At 37.9% G+C, this 12,850-nt stretch overlaps 1 protein-coding gene across 1 annotated transcript; it reads left to right on the top strand.

Moving 5' to 3' along the window:
* The first annotated feature begins 1,158 nt into the window (after window positions 1–1,158).
* On the top strand, window positions 1,159–1,818 carry LOC145066804 (uncharacterized). Its single transcript, XM_079014071.1, has one exon. The coding sequence runs from the start codon at window positions 1,159–1,161 to the stop codon at window positions 1,816–1,818; it is 660 nt and encodes a 219-aa protein (XP_078870197.1).
* The last annotated feature ends 11,032 nt before the right edge of the window (window positions 1,819–12,850 follow it).

Genomic DNA, 12,850 nt, shown 5'->3' with positions numbered 1-12,850 from the left:
AGGGTAAACCCTAGGGACTATTCCTCCCTCTAAAATCGCCCATACCCTGTCTCTCCTACTCCATAACCAAATTCTCATCCCATCTCCTAGGGTTCTTGAGTTTTCTATTAAACCTTAATTTTTGGGTTCTTTCTTTTGCTATTTGGTGTATGGGCCTAATTTCATTAGAGGTGTTCTTTTTTGGATCCTTCATCTTGCAACTAATTTGACACGTATGAGATCATAAGGAAGTGAAAAAGAGGTTAGTAATTCTTATTATGTCGTTTTTCAAAATAGGGTGATATAATAGTAAAACATAGATCCTAGGTTTCCTGTACACTTAGATATATCAAGATTTGATTTTTCTGCTACCCTTGTAATGTGTACTTGATTCTAATAATCCCCAACAGTTTAAACAATATTACCATATTGGCATGGTTTTTTAAAGATTGGTTTTGAAGCCTTCTCTTAATAGGGGTGACGAGGAGCATACATTTGAGCAACACTCTAAACCTTGGCTTGTTGATCTAACTTTATTTATACTTAAGGCTTATACTTCAATGGACATAGATTGAAGAAATGTTTACGGAAAGAAGGATGTCTTGAAATATTTTCATTTGAAATGAGAGTTCTATAATCCTAGTTCGGGAGGGTACAAATAATTCATAACTAAGACTTTGACTTTTACCTACGCGATGTTCCATGACTCTTTGTTTTTTTTTGTTCATTTTCTTTTATATTTTCTCATCCATTTTCATTTATTTTTGTTTTTATGAATTTAATTTAGAAATCGTTAAAGTACATCCACTTTTAAAGAAAAATAAGACACTTTAGAATACAAATCGTATCAATTAACCTATCAAACCTTACCAACTTAGTTATTTTGCGTCCCAATAAAAGCTTTAAAATAAGCAAGACTTGTTGACAAAGAAACTATTGGATTTGATTTATTCTTGTTTTTTATCTTCTATTTTCTAGCTAGGTTTCCTATCCTTTTATTTCCTTTATTGTATTGTATATAAAGGATCTTTTATTTTCTAGCTAGGTTTCCTATCCTTTTATATCCTTTATTGTATTGTATATAAAGGATCTTTTAATCTTTGATGAAATAAGAATGAATGAATTTTAAGATGGTATCAAAGCAAAAACCCTAGCCGCTCTGCGAAACCCTAAATCTCCATGGCCGGTGATGGTATCGAATCCTCCAACAAGAACAGTAACAACAACAACACACCAAATCATGATTCTCCTTACTGTATTCACCCATCTAGTTCTCCCGGACAAATGCAAGTCAACGAAGCTTTGTCTAATAAAAACTACACGGATTGGGTCCAAGAGATGGAGAATTTCTTGTTCGCCAAGAACAAGATTAGGTTCATAGACGGTACCATTCTGAAACCAGATAAGACATCGAAGGACTACATGGATTGGATGAGATGTGATGCAATGATAAAAGGATGGATTACTACAGCTATGGAAAAAGAAATAAGAAGAAACGTCAAATATGCTAGCACTGATTCAGAAATATGGTCGGATCTACATGAAAGATTTGGGAAAGAAAGTGCTCCTAGAGCTTATGAACTGAAGAACCAACTCACCACCACCCGACAAGATGGGACTTTGGTGTCTGCCTACTACACCAAGCTTCAATCACTATGGGACAAAATCCAATCTACGTGCCCCACACCAAAGTGCATCTGCAATGGGTGCACCTACGGAATTGGAAGATGTCTCGTTGAACATCAAGAAAATGAGAGATTGTATGAGTTTCGCATGGGACTCGATGGTGACTTTAATGTCATCAAAACTCAAATACTCGCTACTTCTGCAAACACTTAGTTTAGGATCCGCTTATCACCTTGTCGCTAAAGATGAACGTCAAAGAAACATCACCAACAACAAAAAACCCTCCATAGAGGTTGTTGCCTTCAAGACCTTTGTGCCAAACAAACGAGACGGGAATTCTTGGCAAAAGAACAAGTCAAATCAAGGTTCCACAAAACGAGAGTTAGAAACACAGCACTGCACATTCTGTGATAAATATTTCACAATCGTGATGGGTGTTTTAAACACATCAGGTATCCAGATTGGTGGCCGGGCAAAGGCAAAGTACACATAGACAAACTGAGAGATCTTGTGTTGACATCAGACCCATCCTAGGTCTTACAACAGATTGGTATGAAGCCTTCTTGAAGTACTTTCGAGGATCCACTAAACTTGAAGGTGAAGAAACTATGCCAATGGCTAACATGATAGGTAGATTGAATGATGATTACGATTGGGCCGTTGATTCCGGTGCAACCGAACATATGACTTATAGAGCCGATATTCACAACAACAAAACTAAACATGCATATGAGAGGCCTGTTGTGATTCCTTATGGAGATGCCATACCGGTTGAAGGAAGAGGCGATTACACCTTACCGTGTGGCACAAAAATTGAAGGAATCCTTCACGTCCCTCAGTTCAATTGCAATCTTTTATCTATTAGCCGGTTAACAAAAAACCTTCAGTGTGCCATAATTTTTTTTTTCGGATTTTTGTGTGATGCAGGGTCTTTGATCGAGGAATTTGATTGGTGCGGGTGATTGTCGAATGGGGCTATATCGTATGGTGATTTTTGAAGAAAATAGAAAGGCTATGCACGTCACGATTGATAGATGACACAAAATATTGGGTCATGCTTCAGAAGGGAATTTAGTTAAATTAGATTTTCTTAAAAACATTGCTTCTAGTTTTAAGAATAAAGTATGTGATTCTTGCTCCAAGGCAAAACAAACTAGGTCTCCTTTTGTTTTGAGTCAAATAAAGACAAGTCAATGTTTTGAATTAATTCATTGTGATATTTGGGGAAAATACCGTGTTCCTTCCCTCACGGGCGCCAGTTATTTCCTTACTATTGTTGATGATTTCAGCAGGATTGTATGGATTTTCTTGATAAAAAAAGATGATGCTGGTAGGTGTTTAATTGATTTTCATAAAATGGTTGAAAATCAATTTGGGAAACAAATCAAAAGAGTAAGAAGTGATAATGGGGGTGAGTTCTGTAACAACATGAATTTCCAAAACAATTTTTCATTTTCAAAACATAATTTCATTCATAACAAAATCCATTGTATCACATATTATCTCAATAAACATCCCCAGAATCTCAAGTACATAAATCTTCATCAGTGTGTACAAATCATGCCGGCGCCTTCCCGCGATCCTCGCTAGTACCTGAAACACATATCACATAACACGGTAAGCATAAATGCTTAGTGAGTTCCCCAAAATACCACATACAACACATACGCCACTCAAGGCCATAACTCTATGGGACCTTTCGATCCATGTGTCTCAGGGGACTTCCGTCCCAACCCTGGTAGACCTTCCGGTCCTACCCATAATGACCTTTCGGTCCTCCTCATCGACCTTCCGGTCCATCTCATCTTGACCTTCCCGTCCATACCCTGTTGACCTTCCAATCCATATCATGATGACCTTCCGGTCCATTCCATGCTACTCATAACATAACATAACACATACATATCACATATCAACATATATCACATTCTCTGTATAGCATATAAGACCCTTTCGGTCACACATAATTACCACTCTAGGTAAAGCATAGTGAGAAGACTCACCTCCTATGAAGTCGGATAAACTCTCGTGCTCGAATATCCCGACCTAGCCTCCTCCTATCAACATGATAACATCTCTAATCAAAATCCTCTCATGTTCTCATCTCTAATAATGGGTAGAAGACCATTATACCCCTCTCTGACCTCTCTTGAATCAGCTTGACCAAAACCCTGTTGGATTAGGTGTCTAAGCCCATAACTATAATTGGTATGTACTTGAGTTGATAGCAGCACAGTCCTTTTGGGTTGCCCTCAAACCTAGCAACCAGACAAGGAAATTTTGAAAGGAGAGATATTAATTTATTAATAGATTAATAAGTTAATATAAATGAATTTATTAATATGTTAAAAGATTAATATATTAATAAGAAATCATTTTGTTTAATTAATTGTTAGCCAGAAATTAATTAGAATTAAGACAAAACTTCAAAAATGGTCCCTGTGGTTTCTGAAAATATCAAGTTTAGTCCCTAAGTTCAAAAAACCTCACAGATGGTCCCTGTGGTTTCAAAACTTTTAACAAATGGTCCTTCCGCCTAACTCCGTCAGCTTTCTACCGTTAAGTGAGGGGCATTTTCGTCATTTCAATGCACAGGGACCATTTATGAGGTTTTCTCTATTTAACAAAAAAAAATATAATTATTTAATTAAAGGGCCCCACCCTCTCTCTCTCTCTCTCTCTCTCTCAAAACCAAGAAACACACTTTAACAAATCTGGAAACACATCATTGTTCATGTTTGGTCATGTTCTTCACCCTATATCTAAATCATCAACGATGAAAGGAAAAGAGAAATATAAAGAGCTTCGAGATCTAAAGATGCACAATTTTTGAAACCATATTCAATTTCTAGATTTCTGGATTTCGATGGGGCGATGAAGTTTATAGGAGCCACCAACATCTTCCTCTAAAATTGTATTCATCTTTTATCCTCACAAGAAAATCGAAGCAGAAACCGTTCCACGGCCCGATTCACCGACCTTCACCACTATTCATCGATACTTGTTAGGTTCAGCTCAATGGTTGAAAACGAAGAATAGGACGATGAAGGTTCTGATTTCCATGGATCTAGGTTTACAGCCGATCTCCCACCACCGAAGGCTCCGTGTCCTTCCCTCTTTCATCTATGTTAATTTGCTCATCTTTATGTCTCGAATATTTGTTGGTCCAATTCGTTTAATGTATTTCAGATAAATGTTTCAATTTGGTTAATGTATTTCTGGTTTGTGGCTAGATTTGGTTTGATTTTCAAACCCACGAACTACAATCTTTAAGGAAAATTTGGTGTTAAGCTTTTAGCTGGGATGTGGAAGTCGACAAGAGAGATAGATAGTTAATCTGCTCTAATTCATATCAGTGGCCAACATTCTAGGGTTGAGATTTCATCGACTGAGATTGTGGTCTATCTCGCTTCTTGTTATTGGGTTTGTTTAAAAGTGTTCTTGATGTCACTTAATTTGAGCCTCGATTTGGAAATCTTGATTTCAGATTCAGTTGTGGTTTGATATATGGATTTAAATTCAATATTCTGCTTTTTTACAAATTATTTTTTGTTTGAGAGAGAGAGAGAGAGGGTGGGGCCCTTTAATTAAATAATTATATTTTTTTTTGTTAAATAGAGAAAACCTCATAAATGGTCCCTGTGCATTGAAATGACGAAAATGCCCCTGACTTAACGGTAAAAAGCTGACGGAGTTAGGCGGAAGGACCATTTGTTAAAAGTTTTGAAACCACAGGGACCATCTGTGAGGTTTTTTGAACTTAGGGACTAAACTTGATATTTTCGGAAACCACATGGACCATTTTTGAAGTTTTGTCTAGAATTAATTTTGGGGTTAAAAGAATTAGTTATAGAGTGTAGGGACTAGTTTGCAATTATCTAATAGTTGAGTGGAAGGCTCTAGAACCCCCTTGGATAAGGGTGGACGAAATCTTTAGGGGAAACCCTAATAATTTCGTCCATAGGGGCTTGGATAAGGCCCTTGGGTTTGCTTAGGCCCTAAGCAAAGGATAACTAGGGTTTCCCCTAAACCCTAGATCCCTCAGCTATATAAGGAGCCTCCTGGTTCATGTTTTGGCCACACTTTTCTTTTGAAGAAACCCTAAGGGCCGAAATTTGCATACTCCCTCTCCCCTCTCTCCTCTACTTTCCTTCTTGCTAGTTTGGGTGTGATTCCATTAGAGGCATTACACTTGTGGTGCTAAGCTTCCAAGAAGATCAAGATCAAGATCAAGGGAATTATCAATTGTTTACTATAACAATTGAAAGGTATGTAATTAGTAAACCCTAGGTTGTAAATTTCGATTATAGCCTCTCTCCTCTAGGGTTCTTGTTTTGCAATTCAAAGTTGTATGTTCAATAGATAAAACATAGATCCAAAGTAGGTTGCATGTGAACTAAGGAATTGTTTTCTAGTTTATTTGTTTTACCTAAAACCCATCAGTGGTATCAGAGCCATTGTTTGTTTTAAATTGAATTGTTATAATTGTTGAATTGCAAATTAGGGTTTACAGCTATTAAACCCTAAAGGCCTTTTTTTCGATTTTTAGGGTTATGGATCAAAGGGTTTTTGAAAACCCTAGCCTCCAAAGAACCCTAATCGAAATTAGGGTTAGGGTTTTGAAAACCCTAGCCTCCTCCCTTGAAAATTTCGAAATATGCTATAAAGATTAGGGTTTCTTTGTTTTGGATAATAGTTGCCTTATTGGATAATTGAGAAAAATAAGGAAATTATCCTATCCCCATATTTTCGAAATCTAGAAGGGATATGGATTAGGATTAAATTAATTGTTTAATTTAATTAGATAATCCTTACAAGATTTAATAAATTAATTAAAAGTTAATTAATAGATAAATATTAAATCTAATTAATTGCTTTATTTAAATTTAAAATTTAATAGTTTAAATTTCGAAAAAATTTATATAAACCCTTGAAGTTTTAAAATGTTTTTAAAACACACCTTATATATATATATATATATATATATATATATATATATATATATATATATTATAATTAAAAGTTAAATATTATATATGTATAAGAATATGGTCGGTCAAATCGCTAGTATGCCTCATTCACGAAGCTAGTCTATAAGGGGGGTATAAGGAAACTGCCTATAAAATGGTAGTTGAATGGGTGTCCTCTCTCACCCACCGATTCCTTGATTAGTGGAGGGTCGTTAGCAGAACGGATTTGATAGGACAACTACTTCCCATTAAAAGTATAATGCTATTAAAGAAAGTACTAGAACACTATTTTTCAAAATCCCAACTCTAGTTACTTTAGGAAAAATGTGAAAAGTATGCTAATCCATGAAATTGCACATTATGCTTTATTGGTCGTTAGTGGAGCGTGTGTGGTTGACCGGCACACTAAAAGGCACTAATAAAGAGTAGTAATGGGTATCTTATAATTATCATTTTGATGGAACGTGTGTGGTTTACCGGCACATCAATAGTTAATGATAAAGACAATAAGGCTACCAAGCACATTTGCATGGTTATTCACATCTAGTTTGTGATCCTCGGTATCCCAGTCACAAATAGTAGAGCATAATCCGAGATTAAAACATGCCATTAAATAGTTTTAATGTATCTCAAAAGAATTAGGAATTTCACTTCGTTTATTTTGTCTAATGGTGAAATTGGTGAATCATCATTCACCTACCTTTATGAGATTTGAACTTGGATCTCGGCATCCCATTTCTAAGTTGTAAATCGTCATAGTTGGGTCCTAACCTTGATATGATATCTTTGGGTTATTATATTGAGGTGTCTTGGAATCTAACTAAAACTATCTTTCTTTTCAGATGTCTACTCCTGGAAACACTTCTGCTTCATCATCCTCCAGCCACAACTTCTCTCTACTAAACATCTGCTCCAAAGTCGTTATGGATGGATCCAACTATAACGATTGGATGCGTAACATCAAGATGGCGCTTAGATTCGAGGACAAAGAGTATGTTCTTGAAAAGGAGCTCAAAGAACTTGATGAGTCAAAAGCCACTCCCGAAGAGTATGCTGCCTACAAGAAACACTATGATGATGCTACCAAAGTGGCATGCATCATGGTTACAACCATGTCCCCAGAATTGCAGAGGTACTATGAGGACTACTGGCCTTTTGAGATGAACAAGGACCTTATGGAAAAGTACCATAAGCGAGCTCGTCAAGAAAAGTTTGAGGTAGTCAAGTCACTCATGGCTTGCAAGATGAAAGAGGGGGAATCGGTTGTATCTCATGTGCAAAGAATGCAACGCTACATAGAGCGTTTGGTCAAGCTCAACATTCACTTCGATGAGGAATTGGCCATTGACATGGTCTTGAACTCGTTGCCTGATTGTTATGGTCAATTTATCTTAACTTACCATTTGAACAACATTGAGCAGACTTTGGCCCAATTGCACAACTTGTTGCAGACAGCTGAGGCAGGGATGAAGGGTAAAAGTATACCCTCCACACCTGCAAGTGCCCCTGTCTTGGCCATTGGACAGGGAAAGGGGAAGAAGATGAAAGGTCCTCCCAAGCAAAACTGGAAGAGCAAGGCTCAAGCTGTGTCATCTAGTAATGGCCCGAAGGCTAAGCCCAATGGTTCCACTCCCTATGTTTCTGATCCAAAAGAGGCCATTTGCTTTTACTGCAATCAAAAGGGGCATTGGAAGAGATCTTGCCCACAATATCTGCAAGATATCAAAGATGGCAAAGTGAAGCCATCCTCGGCAGGTATTTACACTATTTCTGCTAATAACTCATTATCTTCTCGTTCATGGGTCCTTGATACAGGATGTGGATTTCATATCTGTTCTGATTTGCAGGGGCTAAGGGAAAGTGAGGAGATAGAGCATGGGAGAATAAACTTGATCATGGGGAACAGAAAGTCTTCACCAGTTACCAAGATCGGAGTTTATCAACTTTTGCTCAGTAATGATGTTAGATTAGATTTAATAAATTGTTGCTATTCGTCTGAGATGACGAGAAACATTATTTCATTTCATGCATTGTTTAGACAAGGTTTTAAATATTCTTTTAATGATTTGAATGGTTCAATTTATGTTTATAAGAATGTTGTTTTTGTGTTTGAAGCTTTACCTTGTGATGGTGTGTATGAAACAGTGACTTGTGTTGATAGCTTAGGAAATAGTGTACTTAATATTGACTTGTCTAATAGTGTAGACAACGCATGCTTGTGGCATTGTCGTCTTGGACACATTAACAAGAAACGCATAGCCCAACTCCAAAACGATGGAGTGTTGGAATCATTTGACCTAAAATCAGATGATATGTGTGAATCTTGTCTTTTGGGAAAGATGACAAAATCACCATTCACAGGGTCTTGTGAAAGAGGTGAAGGTCTGTTGGATCTCATACACACAGATGTGTGTGGGCCCTTCAGATCAACCACAAGGGATGCTAATCGATTCTATGTGACTTTCACTGACGATTATAGCAGATATGGTTACATCTACTTGATCAAACATAAGTCAGAAACCTTTGAAAAGTTCAAAGAGTTTAAGCATGAAGTCGAAAATCAATTGGGCAGAAAGATCAAGATACTTAGATCCGATAGAGGCGGGGAGTATCTTAGTACCGAGTTCAACGACTATCTGAGAGAATGTGGAATAGTCTCACAATTGACTCCTCCTAGGACACCACAGTTAAATGGTGTAGCTGAGAGGCGTAATCGAACCTTGTTAGACATGGTTCGTTCTATGATGAGTCGTGCCTCGCTTCCGATTCACTTCTGGGGGTATGCCTTAGAGACAGCCGCCCACATCCTCAATCTTGTCCCTACAAAGAAGGTTGCCAAAACACCTCACGAAATGTGGACAGGGAAAGTTCCCTCGTTAGCACATATTAAATTCTGGGGTTGTGAAGCTTTCGTAAGACGAGAGACTCACGACAAGCTAGCAGCTAGAAGTGAGAAATGTGTTTTCATTGGTTACCCAAAGCAGTCTTTTGGATATTTGTTCTACAGACCTAGTGAAAACGTGGTGTTTGTAGCTCGAAGAGGAGTCTTTCTGGAAAGAGAACTCATATTTAAAGAGGACAGTGGGAGTACCATTGACCTTGACGAGATTCAAGAGTCAACCAATGAAGGAACCTTATATGACACTAGCACTCAACCAGAGGAAACAGTTCCTGTTGAACCGGATGATAAATCGTTACCTCTTCGAAGATCCACTAGGGTGAGTGTGCCACCTGAGTTGTATGGTTTTCATATTACTTCAGATGGTGACACATTCATAAGTGACAGAACACTGGTAAACTTAGATGAACCAGTCACTTATAAGGAAGCAATGGCAGGCCCAGAGGCTTCCAAGTGGAAAGAGGCAATGGACAGCGAGATTAAGTCCATGTATGACAACCAAGTTTGGAATTTGGTTGATAGTGCACCAGGTCGGAAGACAGTTGGGTGCAAATGGATCTTCAAGAAAAAGACAGACATGGATGGGAATGTGCATACGTTCAAGGCTCGACTGGTTGCAAAAGGTTTCACTCAAACCCCAGGGGTTGACTATGATGAGACTTTTTCGCCGGTGGCTAAGATTAAATCTATTAGGATATTGCTCGCCATAGCTGCCTTTCATGACTATGAAATCTGGCAGATGGATGTGATAGGTGCATTTTATGCACCTATTTTGCATATTTATTTCCGTCTTTTTATAGCATTCTACTTCATAATTCTTGCATTTAGTTGATTATTAGGGCAATTACATATTTCATTAAGAATGCCTGGTACTTCACTATTTTTGATTTATTTTGCAGGCATTATGGAGCATGGAGCGTGGAGCTTGGATGCATGGATGCTTGGATGCTTGGAGCGTAGAGCTTTGGAACATGAAGAGAAGATGAACCGGTCATTCCATGGCAGAAAACATGAAGATGGAGCCAACAGTGAAGACGTTTTGGAATTTTAGCAAAAAGCATGGGTCATGCCAAAAACACATGGTCAAGACAAATGGCCATGCCAAAAACACATGGTCAAGACAAATGGCCATGCCAAAGAAAAACACATGGGCAAAAGGCATAGCCATGCTAAAAACGCATGGCCTCATGGCATGTCACGTGAACTTTAATAAAAGAGCAGGAGACGTCATTTTGAAGGAGAACGGTTTTGGGAGTAGTTTCTGGCGATCTAGGGCAATTTTGGGAGAATTCTTAGAGCTTTTGAGAAGACTTAATCATTGCAAACATTTGGATTTCACTTTTGTAAGGATTAAACATTCCAATTCCATCTTATTCTTGTTTGATTTGTTCTTAGCCATGTGTGGCTAAGAAACCCTAGTTTCTAGTTCTTGTTCAAAACATGTTAATTGCTTGAATTGAAGCATATGATTTGATGTTTGATTTGTGATTCTATTCTAGTGATTATGTTTTTGTTTAATTAGAATCCTTGAATTTGATTTGTGTTTGATTGGCCACTTTCATGAATTGAATTTTTGTGCAGTTAATTAACTTTTAGGGCACCTAATCGTTCTATTGAGTTAATAATTGGTAACAAGCAATAAGTTTTCTTATTGTAAAACATATATCACATGTTTTCACACTTCCGAGCGTATGAGAAGAAATGAACATTGTTGGGAAGCTTGTACAAAACTTAATGCGGTTTTTCAATACAATCTAAGAGCGTGTTTAGGTTGAATTAGTAAAGCTAGGTCTAATCAAAGAGCATGTTTTGGTTAGATAATTTGGCAAGCGAGAGTTATTAGAGCGTGTTAATATCTTTCAGTACCAACATAGAATAGCAATCTTGAATTACATCAAGTCATAATCAAGTTGAACAACAACATTGAGAACTAGAACTAGAACCATTCAATCAATTTGTTTACAAATCTATTTCATTTCGTACATGCTTTTAAAGTAGATTGTTATTTAGTCATTTACTTTTGCAAACAAACCCCCCCCCCCTTTGTGACCAAAGTACCTTGTGCAAAAAAGGTAAGACTTTTGTCCCGTGTCTCTGTGGTTCGACCCTGCTTGCCTTGTACTACTTTTTAGTGCATTAAAGCAGTGTATTTGGAGTCTATTGTACCCCTATTATTTGTTGGGTTTGACACTCCTAACAGGATGTCACGACTGCCTTCCTTAACGGGAAGTTGGCTGAGGATGTTTACATGAGTCAGCCAGAGGGTTTTGTTGATGCAAAGTTTCCCAATAGAGTATGCAAGCTTGAGAAATCCATTTATGGGTTGAAACAAGCATCTCGCAGCTGGAATCTTTGCTTCCATGAGAAAGTCAAAGAGTTTGGTTTCTCTAGAAGTGAAGATGAGTTTTGTGTGTATATCAAGGCTAGTGGGAGTATAGTAACTTTCCTGGTGTTATATGTCGATGACATATTACTCATTGGTAACGACGTTCCAACCTTGAATGAAGTTAAGTCTTGGCTTGGAAAGTGTTTTGCCATGAAAGACCTAGGAGAAGCCGCCTATATTCTTGGGATTAGAATATTGAGAGATAGAAAGAAGAGACTAATTAGACTTAGTCAAAGCACATACTTGGATAAGGTACTAAAGAAGTTTAGTATGGAAAATTCCAAGAAGGGAGAGCTACCTATCCAGAGCAATACCAAATTGAGTAAGACTCAATGCTCGAGTACAGATGAGGAAATAGATGACATGAGTCATGTACCTTATGCTTCCGCTGTCGGATCGATCATGTACGCTATGACATGTACTCGCCCTGATGTGGCATTTGCTTTGAGCATGGTCAGTCGCTATCAGGGAAACCCAGGTAGAGCTCATTAGATAGCCGTGAAGAATATACTCAAGTATTTGCAAAGAACGAAGGACTGGGTCCTTGTACTTGGTGGCAATGATACTTTGAGAGTAGATGGTTACAGTGATGCCAGCTTTCAGACGGATAAAGATAACTTCCGTTCTCAGTCAGGCTGGGTATTCTTATTAAATGGAGGAACAGTTACTTGGAAGAGTTCCAAGCAAGATACGGTGGCTGATTCTACTTGTGAATCAGAGTACATAGCAGCAAGTGAAGCGTCGAAAGAAGCAGCTTGGTTGAGGAACTTCATCGGGGATCTCGGAGTTGTTCCAACCATCCAGGAGCCTATGGAACTGTTCTGCGATAATGAAGGAGCGATTGCCTTGACAAAGGAACCGAGAGATCATGGTAAAACCAGACATATCGACAGAAAGTACCATTTCATCAGACATAGAGTAGAAGAAGGCCATCTTATAGTGAAGAGGGTGTCATCTGAAGATAACCCAGCAGATCCCCTCATAAAGGGT

The sequence above is a fragment of the Lactuca serriola genome, chromosome 8 (assembly GCF_051521515.1).
Source record: "Lactuca serriola cultivar US96UC23 chromosome 8, Lser_US96UC23_V15, whole genome shotgun sequence".
Taxonomy (NCBI): Eukaryota; Viridiplantae; Streptophyta; class Magnoliopsida; order Asterales; family Asteraceae; genus Lactuca; species Lactuca serriola.
This window is presented reverse-complemented; position numbering and strand designations above follow the sequence as displayed.

What these genes read in the sequence shown, in the direction of transcription:
- LOC145066804 (XM_079014071.1), top strand. Translation starts at nt 1,159, where the DNA reads ATGGCCGGTGATGGTATCGAATCCTCCAACAAGAACAGTAACAACAAC.